Here is a 16673-nt window from a genome sequence, read left to right as displayed (position 1 = left end):
ACCAGCAGCCAGGAGCGGCAGGGCAGCTTTGCGAGGACGTGGTGCACGTGGTGCACGTGGTGCACGCCTCCACCGGTCCATGCTGGTCACGACCTACTAAACTGATATCCGTCACAGTAACAGTTTGTGACTTGCAGTTTGAAAAACAAACCTCTATTTTACTGAAAAATTTTTAAAGCAACAGAATTCCTTAAATTATCAGGTGTACAAATTAAGTAATTAAAACCTAAGCGGCCACGCCAGCAGTTTCTGAAACCTACACCTGAGCTTAGGGAAGCAGGCTCCCAGTGACCCCGCCCCCGGGGGAAGAGCCTGGTCGGGGCGTGGCCTCTCTCCCCTCCTTTCCCCGCCCACCCTCCTCTCCGTCAGTCCCGCAGGCGGCGTAGTGACGACAGAGGGCGCTGCGGCCGGCGCCGGCGCCCTGGGAACCGGCGAGATGCCCCGCCCCTTCGTGAGCTCATCGCCAGGCGTCAAGGTCGCGCGGAGTCGGGCGTCAGACGAGCGGCGGGGTTGTGCAGCCGGGCAGTGAGGCGGTGAGTTGGTCCGTACAGATGGTGGGGATGGCAGTGGTCTGGGCCTCTGACGGCCTGGGCTAGAGGGCGAGTGAGCGAGGGTGGGCCCGAGGCTGCCTCAAAGAGGGGTTTGCTCAGGGATACTCCAGGCCGCGGGGCCCGAGAGTGGCTTCCGTGACTCCATTTACCCTGCCTGCCTCTCGGTGTGCGGGGCCTGAGGGGAGAGGGTAGGTGGCCTCATCTTGCATCCTGAGGATGTTCTGTGGAGCTTCGAGATTAGGGCTGGTTTTTCTGCGGTAGAGGTCTCGGTACCCCTACATGGAAGGACTGTCTTAACCGAAGTTTTCCAGTGGTGGGCCACGCTGTCCTCTTAGGTAGCGAGCTTTCCATCACCGCACAGATACAGGCACAGGCTCGGTTACCTTTACTTCAAGTACCATGTAGTAGTGTGGGTTATTGACCTGCCTGAGTACTTTAATATGATATGTGTAGTGTTCTTTGGAAACACTGAGGAAGGAGTAATGAATTCTGCCTGGGAAGTGGGAGAAACGTCCTCTAAAGAGAGAAGGTGGCAAAAGAGAGCTTTGGGGCCCTCTTAGCTCTGAATTTATTATTTTAAGATAAACATAAGAGGTAATGTAGCTTGGTAGCCTATACTATAGCTTGTATCCACTTTCTGCTATCAGGCGAACCTTCGGGAATATTCCTTAACCTCTCAAGTCTCACTTTCCTTATCAAGAAGGGAGAGATGATAATAAAAATATCCATTAAATAGGGTGAGCTATTCCATGTGTAGTACTCAAAACAGGGCTTGACTCATGGTACCTGAAATGTGCATTCATTGATAGAAAAACACATCTGTCTTGAGGAGATTGGCTTCTTGGAAGTTGGGTTCTTGCAAGCTTTCCTACTCTTTCATTTATCTCTGTTGCAGGAATGTGAGGCAGGGATTGGAAGGGGAGAGGGAAGGCCTCTGCTTCACTGGGCATAGGGCTAGTTCCCAAGCAGAGTTTAAATGCCGTTCACTTCAGCAAAACTGGCTTGAGCTCCTCTAGTCTTTCCTACCCTGGGCAGCATTGTGTTCTTAGGTCACAGATGGGTTGGGTTACAAGCACTACCAACTTGATTGAGGTCTTCACAGGCAAAGATTATTTAGAAGTCGTTTGTTTTTCTGTTATTCTTCGATAGCCTTCACAGTAGCCTTTTTGGGTCTGCAAATTTAAAGCAAGTAACCCGAACCTGGATGCCTTAGCTCTATGGTCTCCTCTGTCCTTGGATAGAATTGAAGGGGCCATGAACTTGAATGAGAAAAAGAATTGCATTCTTATGTTCTCTAACCTCTAACTGAAATTTAGCATTTTCTTCAGTTAAGAATGTAGTCATCAAACCACAATATTAACAGTGTGACTTTGTCACCAATAGAAATCACAGATATTTTCATATCTTAGAATATTATGTAAGCTCATCACAGCTTTGAAATTATAGTAGTTACTGCTACATTGTGTTATGTAATGCGTAAACAAAGAATCACATATGTTATGCTGTTACAAATCTAAGTTTTGTATTTGGTAAAATTTTATTTCATAATACAGTTGACCCTCATTATTCTCAGGTTCTGTATTTGAAAATTTGCCTACATGCTAAAATTTACTTGTAGCCCCCAAAGCAATACTTGCAGTGCTTTTGTGATCTTTCCTGGACACGTGCAAGGTGGTGAAAAATTTGAATCAACTGACATTCTCAGCTGCTGTTGAACAAGGAGACACTCTGCCTTCTTGTTTCAGCTCTTATGCTGTAAACAAGTGTCTTCTTTTCAGTCTATTTTTGCCATGATTTTTGCATTTTTGTGCTTTTATTGGTAAGTTCACTGTTTAAAATAGCCCCCCAAGCACAGTGCTAAAGTGCTCTCTTAATGTTCCTAAGTGCAGGAAGAATGATGTGCCTTACAGAGAAAACACAGATAAGCTTCATTTAAGCATAAATTATGATGCTCTTAGCCATGAATTCAATATTAATGAATTACCAGTGTAAAATAATATGTCTTTAAACAGAAACATGGATTAAACAAAGTTGTGTATTGATGAGTTGACAAAAATGCTGCTACCAGTCTTGCAGGAACCTAGCCCCTAGAGGCAGTGGATCAGTATTTGCTGACTTGGTGTTCACAGTGACCTTATAGATCGTAACTGCCTGAATAGCAAGAATGGGCTACACTTGGTTTCCTTTCTAACCCTATGTACTTTATTTTATGTATTTAAAAACATCCTGAGAAGGGATTTACAGGCTTTACCAGGCTTCTGGAGAGGTCTGTAGCACACACAAGAAATATTAAGAACCCTTGTTATAGCCTGAGAAATTAAATCTATTCTTAAAGTTAAATTTGTGTTTAGCTGAGCTAAGTCCTTGAAGTGCCTTTTGGAAGACGTGTCTCCCTCCAGCTCCTGTCCTCATTCACACTCCTGCTGGCTCTTGTAGGCACTTTTGGCTGAGACTCCTGCGTGGACTGTAAGAACTTTGCTCCCCCATATTTGCTTCTTGACTTTTGAGTAAATAATATTTTAAATTAAAAGGTCCTGTTGTTTTATCTCTCTGAAGAGCAGCAAAGAATGGAGACTGGTCCCTCTCTGGAGTCAACTTAGGGAGAAGAAAACATGGGAAAGGATAGGTGTTAGAGTCCCTAGGTTCCAAGGGAGAAAGAAGGCCATACCACCTGGTAGGGCTTGTGAAGGGAGTCCCTGGGACTGGTCCACAGAAAAGTGTCAGGGCAACTCTGTGGCAAAGAGTTGCCTTATTTTCTTGGTCAAAGAGAACCTTCTGTAGCCCCCTCTGTCCTAATGACATCTGCTTACTGAAACCCTGGTATTGTTTCCACAGAGCTGTCTGGCCTTTAGCCCATCATCCTTGGTTAAGGAAATGACCAACCAGGTAAGGCCTTTGAAGAGAAAGAACATCAGTTGGCCTCTTTGGCAGGTTCGAGCCTAGTGTTTTGTCTGGGTGTATAGTCAGAAAACTTCCATCTGATTCCTGCTCTGCTCCTGAAGAGTTGGGTGACAGGGCACCTAGTCACCAGAGGGTTAGGCGGCACTAGTAAATGCACAGCACTAAGAGGAGGATTATTTTATCTAAGTCTGTACCACAGTTTATAAAGGAATTGAGGAAGCTTAAAAGACAAAAATAAGAAAGAAACAGATCAGAAAAGAAGAAATCTATCTTTGTAGTAAAATTAGGGACAGAGTTAACAGGTTATTACGCAGGCTGTGGTTTTATACAACTGCAAAAATTAAGCTACGAACTGGACTCTGGTGTTTCCTGGTGGTCAGAGCAGGAAAAAAATTTATTACTCTCCTTTTTAGTGGGTGGTGGTAGTTGGGGAGGAAAGATTATAGTTTCTTTAAGAACTAATATGCCTCTACAAATCTTGTATGAGCAGGAATCAAGGAGTTTGCAGGATGTCAGGGCCGTGGCGGGGGAAGTAGCTAACACTGTGGTGACTGTATCTACTGAGGGCAGGGTGGTGAGTTGGGTGCCAGGGACTGCTGTTAGGGAAGGGATGGGACATATCTGACCATTGGTTTAATGTGTCTTCTGTTCTTTTTTAGTACAGTATTCTCTTCAAACAAGAGCAAGGTAAGCAGCTTGCCTGTTCAAGCAAATTCACCTGTGAAAAACTGTTGTCCCCGGTTTAAGATTTTTGTCATGCTAACCAGACATGCAATTCCCAACCACACTCACTTTGCAGAAGAATCGGCAGAGGCAGCTGAAAACAAACGCACTTAAAAACAAACCACGAAAGAAAAAACCAAACCACTAACTTAAAAGAAAAGGTATGAGTCAAATGATAGACTAGAGAACTCCGAGCTGAGGAACGCTTTCCCACCTGAGGAGGATGTATCTCTGAGCTTCCCAGCTCTCAAGGTGACAGAAGGAGATGCTTTGAGCCTCAGAACTCTGTTAATGCCAGCTCATCTGGGGAGGTGAACTTGAGCCTGGCCCTGAGCACAGAACTTCCCTTGGGGGTCCTTATTCAGGTTCCTCCACTTACGAATGCAGGAACTCTCACAGAGGACCTTTGACCCTTAATGAAAGTGGAGGATGTAACAGTGAGGTGAATTTCTGTCAAGACCACTGCGGCAGTAGCAGTGGTAGGAATGGGAGCAGGAGGCAGGTCAGAGTCCGGTCTGGAGAGGTAACCGGCCAGTGATATTGGACCTCACACCTGAAAAGGAGTGTGTGGACTGCTCACATGTGTCTCGTTTCTTTACCACAGCCTAGATGAGTTAGGTAAAGCCTGCAGGAATTTGTGAAATGCCTAATAAAGTTCTTCATTCTAAGTAGATGACATATAGGTAGCCTGAAGTTTAAGCCGAAAGCATTCTTCCAAGTTATCTAGTATAGGTAACTAGTAGCTAGTCAGGCGTGCCGGTCAGCTACCTTGCATGCAGCTGGGGCCGTCCAGGTGGCAAGCTGGCAAGCTTAGGTCAGGTGCGGGTTGTGATGGAAGCCGTGATGCTGTGTGTAACTCACAGCTGTTCAAGTTGAGTGCCCTTGTACTCACGTCCTGGAAAGTTGTTCCACGAGAATTGCTGCCAGATGTGAAGCCTCCTTGAGCACTTGTCGTGTTTATATTCCTGCACCAGGGCTGCAGACCCACCAGCATGGCCCACCAGATATGCAGCTTGCAGACTTAGAATTTAAGGTGGACTTTAGTTAATAGAGAGACTGGGTTTGAATCCCAGCTCTGCCTCTTCTTAGCTTTTGACTTTGGGTGAGCTACTAGGCTTCTCTAAGCTTCTGATTCCTTGTCTGTAAAATGAAAATACTGTTCACAGTAACTATTTCATAACATTGTTGTGGTGAGTTGAGGTAATACTTATAAAAGGGTTAATAACTGGCTCATTAACCATAATAGACATTGTGGCAAAGGCAGCTCATGTGTGGAGGCTCTATTAGGTATTTATTCTCAGACCTGTATTGTTTACAGTTGACCTGCCTGCTGTTTTTCAAAGAGCTCTAAGAGATAACTCTTTGCAAGTTTAGATCTCTTTGGGGGAGGGGTTTCACTTTAGTCAAGTGGGAGTTACTCCAGACTAATGCATGTCGGACAACGTGCTGAAGTAGGAAGGACGTTGGATTATTCTGGTACTGCCTCCCCACCTGGTATGATTTGGGGAAGGTGGTTTCTTCAGAGCCTCCAGTTTTCATATTTGCCTTCACAGTTCTAGTAAAAGCTGTGTGGGAAAGCACTTTGCAAAACAGTAAAGCAGATACATTCTGAGGCTATTACCTCAGAATTGTTGGAACAGTATTTCAGCTTCATTTTAGCATGTTCAGTTTAGAAGTTGCGCGAAGACTTTTAAAATGAAACGCTTTCCATTTTAGCCCATGATGATGCCATTTGGTCAGTTGCCTGGGGGACAAACAAGAAAGAAAACTCTGAGACTGTGGTCACAGGATCCCTGGATGACCTGGTGAAGGTCTGGAAATGGTGAGTGCCCTCTCCTCTAATATGCAGCCTTGGAGATTGGGGTTTAGGGTTTACTTCTTGGCTCCCAAGTTGCGATCCGGGAAGTAGTAACTGTTTTCTAAGCAAGAATGCAGTAGCAGGCTGGTGATATGAAAGGGCAGCTGATTTTTTCTCACTTGTTTTCCTATTACTATTAAGACCCTATAGTTAAAAAAAAAAAATCCCCTGGTTAAAACTTGGCTGTGTTTGGTGTTCTGTGGCTCTTCAGTTCCTCTCTGACTGCATTTCACAGACCACTGGTAATGCATAGTTACAGGGGCCCAGAATTTCCGATGCCAGGTGCAGTGTGTGGTGTGTGAAGAAATCCATTTCTCTGTCCCCCATTGAAGGCGTGATGAGAAGCTGGACCTACAGTGGAGTCTGGAGGGCCATCAGCTGGGTGTGGTGTCTGTGGACATCAGCCACACTCTGCCCATTGCTGCATCCAGTTCTCTTGATGCTCATATTCGTCTCTGGGACTTGGAAAACGGCAAACAGATAAAGTCTATAGATGCAGGACCTGGTAAGAGTTTTACTCTTAGAGAAGATACTAAAGATTCACAATCCCTTTTTGAAACCTTTAGGGATAGATATATTTTTACAGTTCAGAGTTTTTTGGATTTGGGACTGGTAATATGGGTGCATGAGCTGTCTATCATGTAATGCCTTCAGTGGGGCTGGGGGCAGCGCTATAATTAAATACTAATATTTCAGCAACTAAGTGTGAGTATTTATACCGAGAGAGAGATGTACAGGCTGTAAAAAGCCGTACATCAGTCCAAGTCAGGTTTTGCTGCCAAATGAATTTTGGTACTAAAATCATCTTTAAAAACTCACAGTTTTCGTCGCTTTTGGGTTTCAGAATTGCCAATTTGGGATTGTGGACCTGTATTTGAATGGTCCAGAGGTTCTCTGTTTGCCATATTCTGAACTGATACATTCACTGCCTTCTAGAGGTCTAGAACTTAAAGCGCTGTGTCCTCGTGGATCTGTGTCATGGTAATCTCTACAAATTATAATTAAAATGCCTGATTTCTAGTATATGATAGATGTGAACCTTCTAAAGAAACAAATTCATTGATTCATTGATGTAAGATAGCATAATCTTGTCCATCAGCCTTGATAAACATCGGAGATAATGGGAATTAATGATTTCCCTGGGCTGGATTAATGTGGACAAGCAAGATGACATTTCAGGATTCCTTGTAGCCTTGTATTTACTTGTAAATGACTGCACGGCATTCATGAGCAGAACCTGCTCTGCCGGAATGGGTAGAGTGTGGAGAGCCCAGTGCCTCCCTGGCACACCCCTCTGTGGCTTGATTACAAAAGAGCTGCTCAGGTGTTTCCTTAACATAATCCCCTGACTGGAGCCCCGGGTAGGTTTGCGTCCCACCGGTCGCCCCTCTAGGCTGTACTTACTTTGGGAAGAATGATGGTCCCCGAGTTTTAAGAAGTCTGGGTTATCTGGAAACTGAGTGCATTTCACCTCAGTGAGGATATTCCATGTCTATGATTCTTAGCTGTTGGAGAATTTTTTAAGACTACATATACCCAGTCCCTTTTTGGATCCACTGAATCACAGTTATTGGGGTGTGTGGGCTGGGATGTGTATTTGGAAAAAGCTACCCAGACACTCTTTGACTCCCCAGACGATTGTTTTTACATCTGTCCTTGCCTTGCTGACATCCCTTACAGAGTTCTTCGGTCCCTACACTAGCCCACAAAGTCTGCTAAGACTGCTGTATGGCTGAGGAGAGGAGGAATCAGGCAGATCTGCTGCTGCCTTTTCATCTTAGGCACCTAAGCCCTCCCCAGACCCATGACGCTAAGGTCACAGCGTGGTTATTGTGGTCCTGGGCACACCACAGCTGAAGAAACGAGTGCTGGATGGTTCTAAGGAAAAGGATGGTGTCTGTATCCAACTTACCTTCCCTGACAAATAGTAGCTTAAACCACATACTGGTTCCATGTGTGGCAAATGATCATTGAAAAATTACTGTTAGGAAAGAAAAAAGGTAGTGAGAAGAGCAGAGGGTTAGGTTTATTTTCTTTTTGGATGGGAATCTGCACAAAACTATACCAGGCCATCAAACAGCAATTGTTTGGGTGAGTGATAAAAGCAGGCATTGCTGTTGACGGCTCAGGAGCAGCTGAGCTCATCTGACAGTAAAACTACTCTAATAAGTCTAGGTCTAATGAAGGTAGGGAAATGGACACTTAATTTACATTTGTCTTGAAAATATGCCTGGAGAATGTGAACCACCACAAAAGAAGGAGAAAAGGAAAGCGGAGAAGATCTCAGATCCTGAGGAAGGAAGTGAGGAAGTAGAAGCAAGGGAAGACTAAGGGGAAGCGCCTGCCTTTGGCTCCTCAGCCCGCTGTAGCTCCAGCAGAACCATGCGGCAGAGAAAGAAAGGTGGATGCGCAGGGGCCTCTCGGCATCAGATTGTTCAAGATGCCCAGGTGTAAAGAAAAGCTAGTCTTTCAGTGATGAGGTGGAACTTAGTGGTTAAAATAAGTATTTAATAAGCGAATGTTAAAATACATTTTAGAGTGCAAGATTTAATTAAGGAATAAAAATTCCTTCAATTTCGAGCATAAAGACGTTTGCTACTAAAAGTTCTATATAAAACAATCGGGAAATGTAAAAATAATTTAGAAGTGTGATTTTATTAAACTTCAGGATATAAAAATCAGATTTTCTAATAACCGTCATTCCTGTAAAGAGCTAGTTATAGTAGGAGTAAGAAAACATAATCCTGTTAGAATAAATGCTACAGTCATTTCTGAGTAAAGACAGATGTTAAGAAGCAGCTATTTGAGAGACTGATTATAAAAGCCTTTTCAGCTCTTGGTTAATTGAGTACTTTTGAAGTTAATTTCCTTTTTAAGTCAGATATTTCATAAGGAAAGTGATAGAGCTAAATTATTATTACTTTGAATATATGTGTTAAAATTTGCAAGAGATTTTTATTTTAAAACTCACCCTGGAATACGGTGCTGAGCCATCTGTGCTGGGAGCCCTGGCCGCCATGAGCCACGCTCAGAGAGGTCTCCTGTGGGCTGAGAAGGGCATGACCTCTTTGAGCCCCACCCCGGGAGCGAAGGGAGTGACTTGGGGAGAAGTCTCTCTCTCCTCTCCCTTGCATCTGACAAGCACTGTTCTGAGCAGGTGCAAGAGGGGCAGGGCTTAGGGTATGTTCTCATAGGAGAGTCGGCCTGGCAAAGGGACCTAGACCGGCAAGGACAACTAGATTGTTCCTTGGCCTCTAGGCTCTTTGGGATTGCCTCTGAAGAGGTTCCCATGTAGCTGAGGAAAAAAATGCTAGAATACCATCAATAGTCCAGGTAGAATTACAAAGCACATGTGCCTACGCAGGCTGCCCATGAGTCCGGAGACTTTTGCACAGAAGCACTGTGATGCACAAATAACATTTGAATAGAACACTTGAAATTAGGTTGTGTGGTATGATTTAAAAACTGGTTGATTTTTTTTTTAAACAGTACCTCTTTCCAGTTCCTATTCCCTATTAACTTGTGGTAAATACTTTGTCATCTTATAATATTATATGAGTATTTTTGGTACATCTTCACTTATTTACAGTTTTATTGAGGTAAAATATCACCTCTATAATTATACTATGAACTTGGCCCATGGTAAATATATAGTGTAACAAGTTTAGTAAATTTGTACAGTTGTGCAGCCATCACTCCAATTTTAGAACACTTCCATGCCCCCAAAAGTTCCCTTATGCCCACATATAGTCAATCCATGCTCCCACCCTCAGCCTCAGGCAACCACTGATCTGCTTTCTGTCTCTATAGTTTTACCCTTTTGAAAAATTTCATAAAAGTGGAATCGTATTGTCTTAGACATCTTCATTCTTTCTTTAGCATGTTTTTAAGGTTCATTCATGTTGTAGCATGTACCAGCAGTTTTTTCCTTTTTATTGCTGAGTAGTTTTCCGTTGTAGGGATGTTCCACATTTTGTTCATCCAGTCACCGGTTGATGGACATTTGGATTCTATCTAGTTTTTTTCTTTTATGAGTAATGCTGCTGTGAACATTCATGTACAAGTCTATGCACGGACATGTGTGTTCATTTCCCACATTTCCCATGGGTAGATACCCAGGAGTGGAATTGCTGGGTAGGTAAGTGTTTGTTTTCACTTAGGAAACTGTCACACTGGTTTTCAAAGTGGCTGTACCGTTTTGTATTTCCACCAGTATGTGAGGATTTTGTTTTCTCTGCGTCCATGCTAACACTTGGTAACTTGGTATTGTCCTGTCTGTCTACATTTTTAGTAAAAATTTAAAAAGCCCTTAAACTAAATTGGTATAGAATTACTATCTTTACAACAAAGTTTTCTGAATCAGGACACTATTTCTCCAATTTTAAAGAACACTTTTTGGTAAAACTTTAAAATTTTTTAAATTAAAGTCACATCTTTTCTCACTGCAGTTCTTTCCTTCTTTTTTCTGTTCAGTGGATGCCTGGACTTTGGCGTTTTCTCCTGATTCCCAGTATCTGGCCACAGGAACTCATGTGGGAAAAGTGAACATTTTTGGTGTGGAAAGTGGGAAAAAGGAGTACTCTTTGGACACAAGAGGAAAATTCATTCTTAGTATTGCATATGTAAGGAAACACTGCTCTCTTTTCTCTGATTCTTCCAGTTTACTCTCCCAGCCTGTTGTGTTCCATGGTTCTGCACTGGTCTCTTCAGGCAGCTGCTGTCTGGCTGGCATGGTTTGCCTGCCAGCCAGTTAGACCTGCAGCCAGCAGATTTGCTTGCGTTTGGTGGGGGTGGCTTAACAACATGGAGTTTCAAATGCTCTCTATATGTTCTCCGTGCAGAGTCCTGATGGGAAGTATCTGGCCAGTGGAGCCATAGACGGAATCATCAATATTTTTGATATTGCAACTGGAAAACTCCTGCATACGCTAGAAGGTGTGGCTCATCATTTTACTTTGTGCAAACAGGGTTATCAGATCACAAAGGAGGACTTACTCTTTCATTAAAAAGCTACTAAATGGCAAATGAGCATTAGGTGTGCAGAACATCAGTCTCAGTCTGAAATCTGAAATGCCCCCAATGTTTAGGTTTGTCACTGGAGTTATAACCTAGACTTACTAGCTCTTGTACCAGTGTTAAAAGCTTGTTTTGGTGAACAAGCTTACTTTTTCTTTATGTGCCAATATATCTTAGCTACATGGGTGTCTTGTTTCTGTCATGTTTGATTCTAAAGAACTTTGTGATTAGAAAGTAACTCCTTTTTGTTGGTAATTCGAAGGTAAGTGAAAGCGCCGGGTCTACCCTCTGCACTGGCGCCCTCTGGGCAGGAGGACTGGGGACGGGAACGGGGAGAGGGTGGGAGGAAGACCTCTACTCTGTATTGCTTTGTACTATTTTGGGTTCTAACCAAATGAATGTATCACCTCTTGAACGTACCCTTTACCCTACAGCAAAGGATTTGGTACGGAAATAGCATTCTGTTTGTTCCACCTTACAAATTAGAAACAATGCTTGGCCATTGTTTGGCCGTATCTGTGGTGGAGAAGTCTTCTTTGCAATGTGTGCTGAGGGCCAGTTGATCAGGGAAGGGATCTGAGAAGAAAGGCCCAGGAGGAGGGGCCTGGGTAACGTGCATGTTTCTAGAACACTAGGAGGAAGGGTCCGGTCAGTACCCTTTCTCTCTGAAGCACCTGGACACTGCAGCTCAGTGACTTATGGTCGTTAGAAGTGACATAGTTAGTGGAATCCTCTGTGAGGAGACGGCCAGGAGAGTGATTCACCAGATTAACAAGGGTCTTTGTGAATTTCAGGCCATGCTATGCCCATCCGCTCTTTGACTTTTTCCCCGGATTCGCAGCTCCTCGTCACTGCTTCAGATGATGGCTACATCAAGATCTATGATGTGTAAGTTACCTATTGAGATTCAAGGTTTCTCACTTAATACCAATGCCTGTTTTGTCTCTTATCGTTAGGGGGAGCCCTAGCAAGTGTGCTGCTCCCTCTCGTGGGTCTAGGAAAGACTTGTGTTCAGGCCTTTTCAGACACTCTGGTCTCCCGAGTCATCCCTCCCCATCAGCGTCCCTGTCTGTGAGCTTAGAACGTTATGGAGGAAGATATGCATGGGTTATCTGCTAGGATCAGATACTTGCTACTTTTTTCCAGGCATCCTGTCTTGTGGGGCTCACTGATTTTAAATTGTCTGGGGTAGGTAAGTAGTGTACAGATGAGGAGGTGGAACCATGGGTTGTAGCTGGCTTGGAGTGATGGAAAAAATTAGAACATCTGTTTTCTAGGGGTGTGGCTATTCTAGCAGGCACACCTCTGCCCGAGTTAGGGAGCTGCTGTTACAGACCAGCTCGCAGCGGGTCTAGATGAAAGAGCCTTTTTGTTGATTTTTGACCACAGATATGGAAGTAAGTTCATCTTCAGGTCACAGCTCTCTTTTCATTGTGAGCCTGTGCAAGGGCCCTTTCTCTTGTTGTTTTCCCCCCTCTTTCTCAGTCCCCACTCCTATTCCCCTCTGAGGTCTCCCCCATAAGCTACTTGACATGTGTCTGTGATACTTTGACCCGGCACTGCAGTCAGTGTGCTTCTGGTTCCTGGCTTCCAAATGTGGCATTCTAAACACTGGGTACACACGGTACACTTCTCTGTGCCCCAGCAGTGGGTGCCACTACCATGACCCTCCAGGTGCATGTCCTTTTATGTGCTTGTGAGAGCTTTGCAGGAGTTTAAAGTTGGGAGCTTTTGGAACAAAGAAAAATAGTCAAATAGATATGGAATTTGAATTGGAGCTTCTGGAATTAGAGCTGAATGAGGATGTTAGGGCCCAGAGGGGAAGATGCCTCTCTCAAGTTGTGCTTGTCTGTCAGCAGCAGAGCAAGTCCTTATGTAGCTCTCTTTTACAAGACTTCCACTGCGACAGTTTCATCGATCCTCCCAACAGCTGGTGAGGTAGCAGGGGTTAGTGTCCCTGTATTGCAGCTGAGGTGGTGACTTGGCTAAGGTGCTGATACCAAATGAGGACCCAGGACTCTCCACCTTCTTGTGGTCCCCCTGCTTTCCACTGAGGCCACCTCTCCTCGAACTTAACCTACCTCTGCTCTTCTCCGCCGGGGTCTGTTTTCAGGGGTGAAGTTGCTGACCTCAGTCAGGCCTGAGGATTGCTCTCCTGCCATAGGTGATACGACTTCACTTTTTTTAAAAGTGAAAATGGCTATATAGTAATTAGACCTGTCTTGATCTTGGTTAGGTTAAAAGTGGTCTGTCCAAGCCATGTCTGTTATAAAGAGTACATCTTGATACCTTCCTTGGACGGAAGACACTGGCCCCGTATGGAAAGGGTGCTGGGCGGGCAGGGGTCAGAACCTCCTTCTGTCCTGAGATAGTCTGCTTGCCCCTGCTGGTTCTGTTTCCTCATCTTGGAGTTGGCTTGCTGAGCCTTCTTTACGTTAGGTTTAAGCTAGCTGCTTGTTAAGGATCTTATTCTCAGCTCTTGGTGGCATTGATGTTTTTTGGGTTAGTGCCATTGAAAAATTTGTTTCTGCAACGTGTGATACTACTTCATTGCAAGGGGAATTTTTATACTAATACTGTCATTATAAGGATAGCACATTTGGTCCAGTTAAATGGACAGGGTTAAGAGTATACCTTCCACTTCAGTGCTTATATTCCAAAAGGTAACGTCTCCGTTTTGTTTGAAACGTTCCCATTTCAGACAACACGCCAACTTGGCTGGCACGCTGAGTGGCCACGCATCCTGGGTGCTGAACGTTGCATTTTGTCCTGATGACACACACTTTGTTTCCAGGTATTTAATGATTCTTATTAGTTTCTAAAATGCAGGGAAGATGAAGATGGCCATTTTGTATGAATTGCCTTAAAATTTGAAGGTGGTATGACCTTTTTTAATTCAAGTAGCCTTTGTTTTCTAGTGTTTTTTTAAATTATGAAGTTAATTGTTCTTAACTGGAACAAAAGTGGATTCTTTTGAACAGTTCAGCTCTTAGTTTTTCCTTATAAATCTAGGTTTCTGTCTACAGTTACTTAAGGGATACTTGTGTTCCAGTGGTAACTTCAGATATGAAAATCTGCTGGTAAAACGTTGTGCTTTGAGACCCCAGTGTTGTTCAGGCTCAGGATGACCAAGACAGTTGAAAAGCAGGAGATGGATGGCTTAATATCATTGCGCAGAGGCTTACAGAAGCCTCTGAGAGCCTTTATTTTGAAGCTCCGGTTGGCCTCCCTCCCATGAGGAGATAGGCTCAGCAGAGACTCCTGATGAGAACACTTAATATGAGGGCCAGGCAGCTCAGAAGCTCAGGGAAAGAGCTGCTCTGTGAGTGGGGAAAGCCAACCAGTGATGCCAACAAGCTTGACCACCTTTTGGGGCCCTGGTTGCCACTTGGGCACACAGGCACTGTGGGGGCCTTTGAAGTTAAGTTGAGTGAAGGAGTGTGGAATTTTTGGTGAGATTCCTTCCAACTTCAAACCAGTCTGAAAACTTTCCTGCTATTAATGTTCCCTTTTTTTAATAGTTCATCTGACAAAAGTGTAAAAGTTTGGGATGTTGGAACAAGGACTTGTGTTCACACCTTCTTTGATCACCAGGATCAGGTATGGCATAGCTAACATTTCAGTTCCTTTGTCTTTGGATTGCTAGCATTGTCTGACCACTGTGCCAAAACCCATTCCCTTTCCTAACCTTGCTGCTTGAGTTGTCCAGACTGGTCAACCCTCAGGGCTGAGCTGATCTGACCGTCCAGCCAGTGTTCCTGTGCACACTCTGGGATGCAGAGGCTGGGTGTGCGCTGTCAACCTGGCAACCTGCAGAGCGGGGTGTCCCTAAGCAGGCCAGAAAACGTGGTACTAGCCACGCAGCCTTCCAGTGCCTTCTTTGAAACATGCTGCTGCTGGTGCCAGGGGTGCGCCTGGGCCCTTTTCTGGGTACAGCCCAGCCATGGCTGGCTCGGGAAGGACCTGCCTCCTCAGAAGCCTCCACTGCTTAAACACAGCCATCACTTTTCTCTTTTGGAGCTGCCCAAAGAAGTGGTGTGATTTTTTTTTTTTTTAAATATACTTGAAGCCAGAGCTTCTTACAGGTTGTGTGGCCTTATTGATACTGTTAATTTTCATTTCAGTCTTAAATTAGGAAAAAGAGGCTCTCTTCTCATCAGATTCCTTTTATCTTTGTCAAGATGAATGTGAAATGATAAAGGTGTTTCTAGTGCAGAGCTTCTCAGTCTTTAATATGCAAGGAATCCCCTGAGGATCTGGTAGAAATACAGGCGCTGATTGAGTCGGTCTAGCCTGGGGCCTGAGATTTTGCATTCCTAACAACCTCCAGGTGAGGGCAGCACTGCTGGTTCCTACCACTTTGAGATGCAAAGGTCTTGGGGAACTAGTCAGTATAAGAAATAAAATGCCCATGGCAGTATAAAGTTGGCTTTTAATATATTTTAAATGTTTTTATGATGATCCCATAGGATTTTTTGAAATGTAGCTTGAAGTTAACAAATTTTCATGCTTTTTTACGTTTAATCTTAAATTGTTGCAGTAAAGTTGAGGGAATTTAATCTTGACATTCCACTCCTAGATTTAAACATTTCACTCAGGGACTGAGTCCTGGCTGGCTGTGTTGCTTTATGTGTGGGGGTCAAAGTGTGGTGTGGTCTTCTGGGACCCATTTGTCATGGAAGTGAGGCCATTGCCTGGCCCAATCACACCACCAAATTCAGGGCTAGAATACCAGCTCAGGGCTAGGGTGACAGGCTGACCTGATAAAACCCCAACCACATCAGTTCTGTCTGGGAAGGAGGTGTGAATCTGTTAATTCAACACATAGCAAGTGACATCGACGATCTGTGAGGCCAAGTTGTCTAGCTCCCGCGGACAGACAAGCTCCATAGGTCTCGAAAGAGTGAGAATTACTGACCGTGGGGGTGAGCGCAGTTTACAGCTGTCCCTGTAGACAGTGACCTCGAGGCAGCTGTGGGGCCTTTTCCTTCCTGGAAACATAAATGAGGACCCATGCTGGTCCATTGTGGGTTCTGTCTTCATAGCATTAGGTCACTCCCTGGATTCTGAATCTTTGAAATGCTTGTGAGTATTTTGATTTGTGTTTAGAAATGAAATTTTTCCAGAGTGTGGGAGGTGAGAGGAATGATAATTAAGCAGTAGCAATAAAAGATGCCTGATTAAAGACCCCATTCTCACTGGTTCGGAAAGCACAAGAACATCTTCATTTCAGTGTTTTTTTAGATTGAGTATAATGAGAATAGAGTAAGGATGTTCATTCATGAAGAATGAAGGCATTAGCAGAACTTTTCTTTCCTTTTTATTTACAGGTCTGGGGAGTAAAATACAATGGAAATGGCTCAAAAATTGTGTCTGTCGGAGATGACCAGGAAATTCACGTCTATGACTGTCCAATTTAAATGTCAAAGCCTTCCAGGCTAATGCTGCACAGAGAATGTATAGATTGATCATGACATTCCTTACCTTTCTAGCTTGTTTAAAGGAAATACAGCATTTATTGTAGCAAAAACTTAAATTTTATAGATACAATATAAGTCTTTTCATGTTTTATTGGAAATGCCGTTCATACTTTAACATAAAGTGTTCTTAATGCAAACACCCGT

The 16673-nt window shown here is 44.0% G+C and overlaps 2 protein-coding genes across 2 annotated transcripts in view; one reads left to right on the top strand and one right to left on the bottom strand.

Annotated features, from left to right (window-relative positions):
- The window catches only part of IREB2 (iron responsive element binding protein 2), a 143485-nt gene that overhangs the window by 126374 nt on the left and 438 nt on the right, over positions 1–16673 (bottom strand). The window lies entirely within an intron of this gene.
- SKIC8 (SKI8 subunit of superkiller complex) lies at positions 454–16666 on the top strand. The gene is made up of 11 exons (XM_010955195.3): positions 454–533; positions 3387–3437; positions 4112–4139; positions 5892–5997; positions 6366–6538; positions 10507–10655; positions 10875–10968; positions 11844–11937; positions 13751–13843; positions 14571–14649; positions 16380–16666. The coding sequence occupies exons 2-11, from the start codon at positions 3426–3428 to the stop codon at positions 16467–16469; spliced, it is 918 nt and encodes a 305-aa protein (XP_010953497.1). The 5' UTR covers positions 454–533; positions 3387–3425; the 3' UTR covers positions 16470–16666.

This window comes from Camelus bactrianus, chromosome 27 (genome assembly GCF_048773025.1).
Source record: "Camelus bactrianus isolate YW-2024 breed Bactrian camel chromosome 27, ASM4877302v1, whole genome shotgun sequence".
NCBI classification, from domain to species: domain Eukaryota; kingdom Metazoa; phylum Chordata; class Mammalia; order Artiodactyla; family Camelidae; genus Camelus; species Camelus bactrianus.
Note: the sequence above shows the minus strand (reverse complement) of the source record. Positions and strands in the feature narration are given on the sequence as shown.

Excerpts from the sequence above, each read along its gene's own strand:
- SKIC8 (XM_010955195.3), top strand. Across the intron at positions 10,969-11,843 it reads ACTCCTGCATACGCTAGAAG|GCCATGCTATGCCCATCCGC; the intron begins GTGTGGCTCATC and ends TGTGAATTTCAG. Across the intron at positions 14,650-16,379 it reads TCTTTGATCACCAGGATCAG|GTCTGGGGAGTAAAATACAA; the intron begins GTATGGCATAGC and ends TTTTATTTACAG.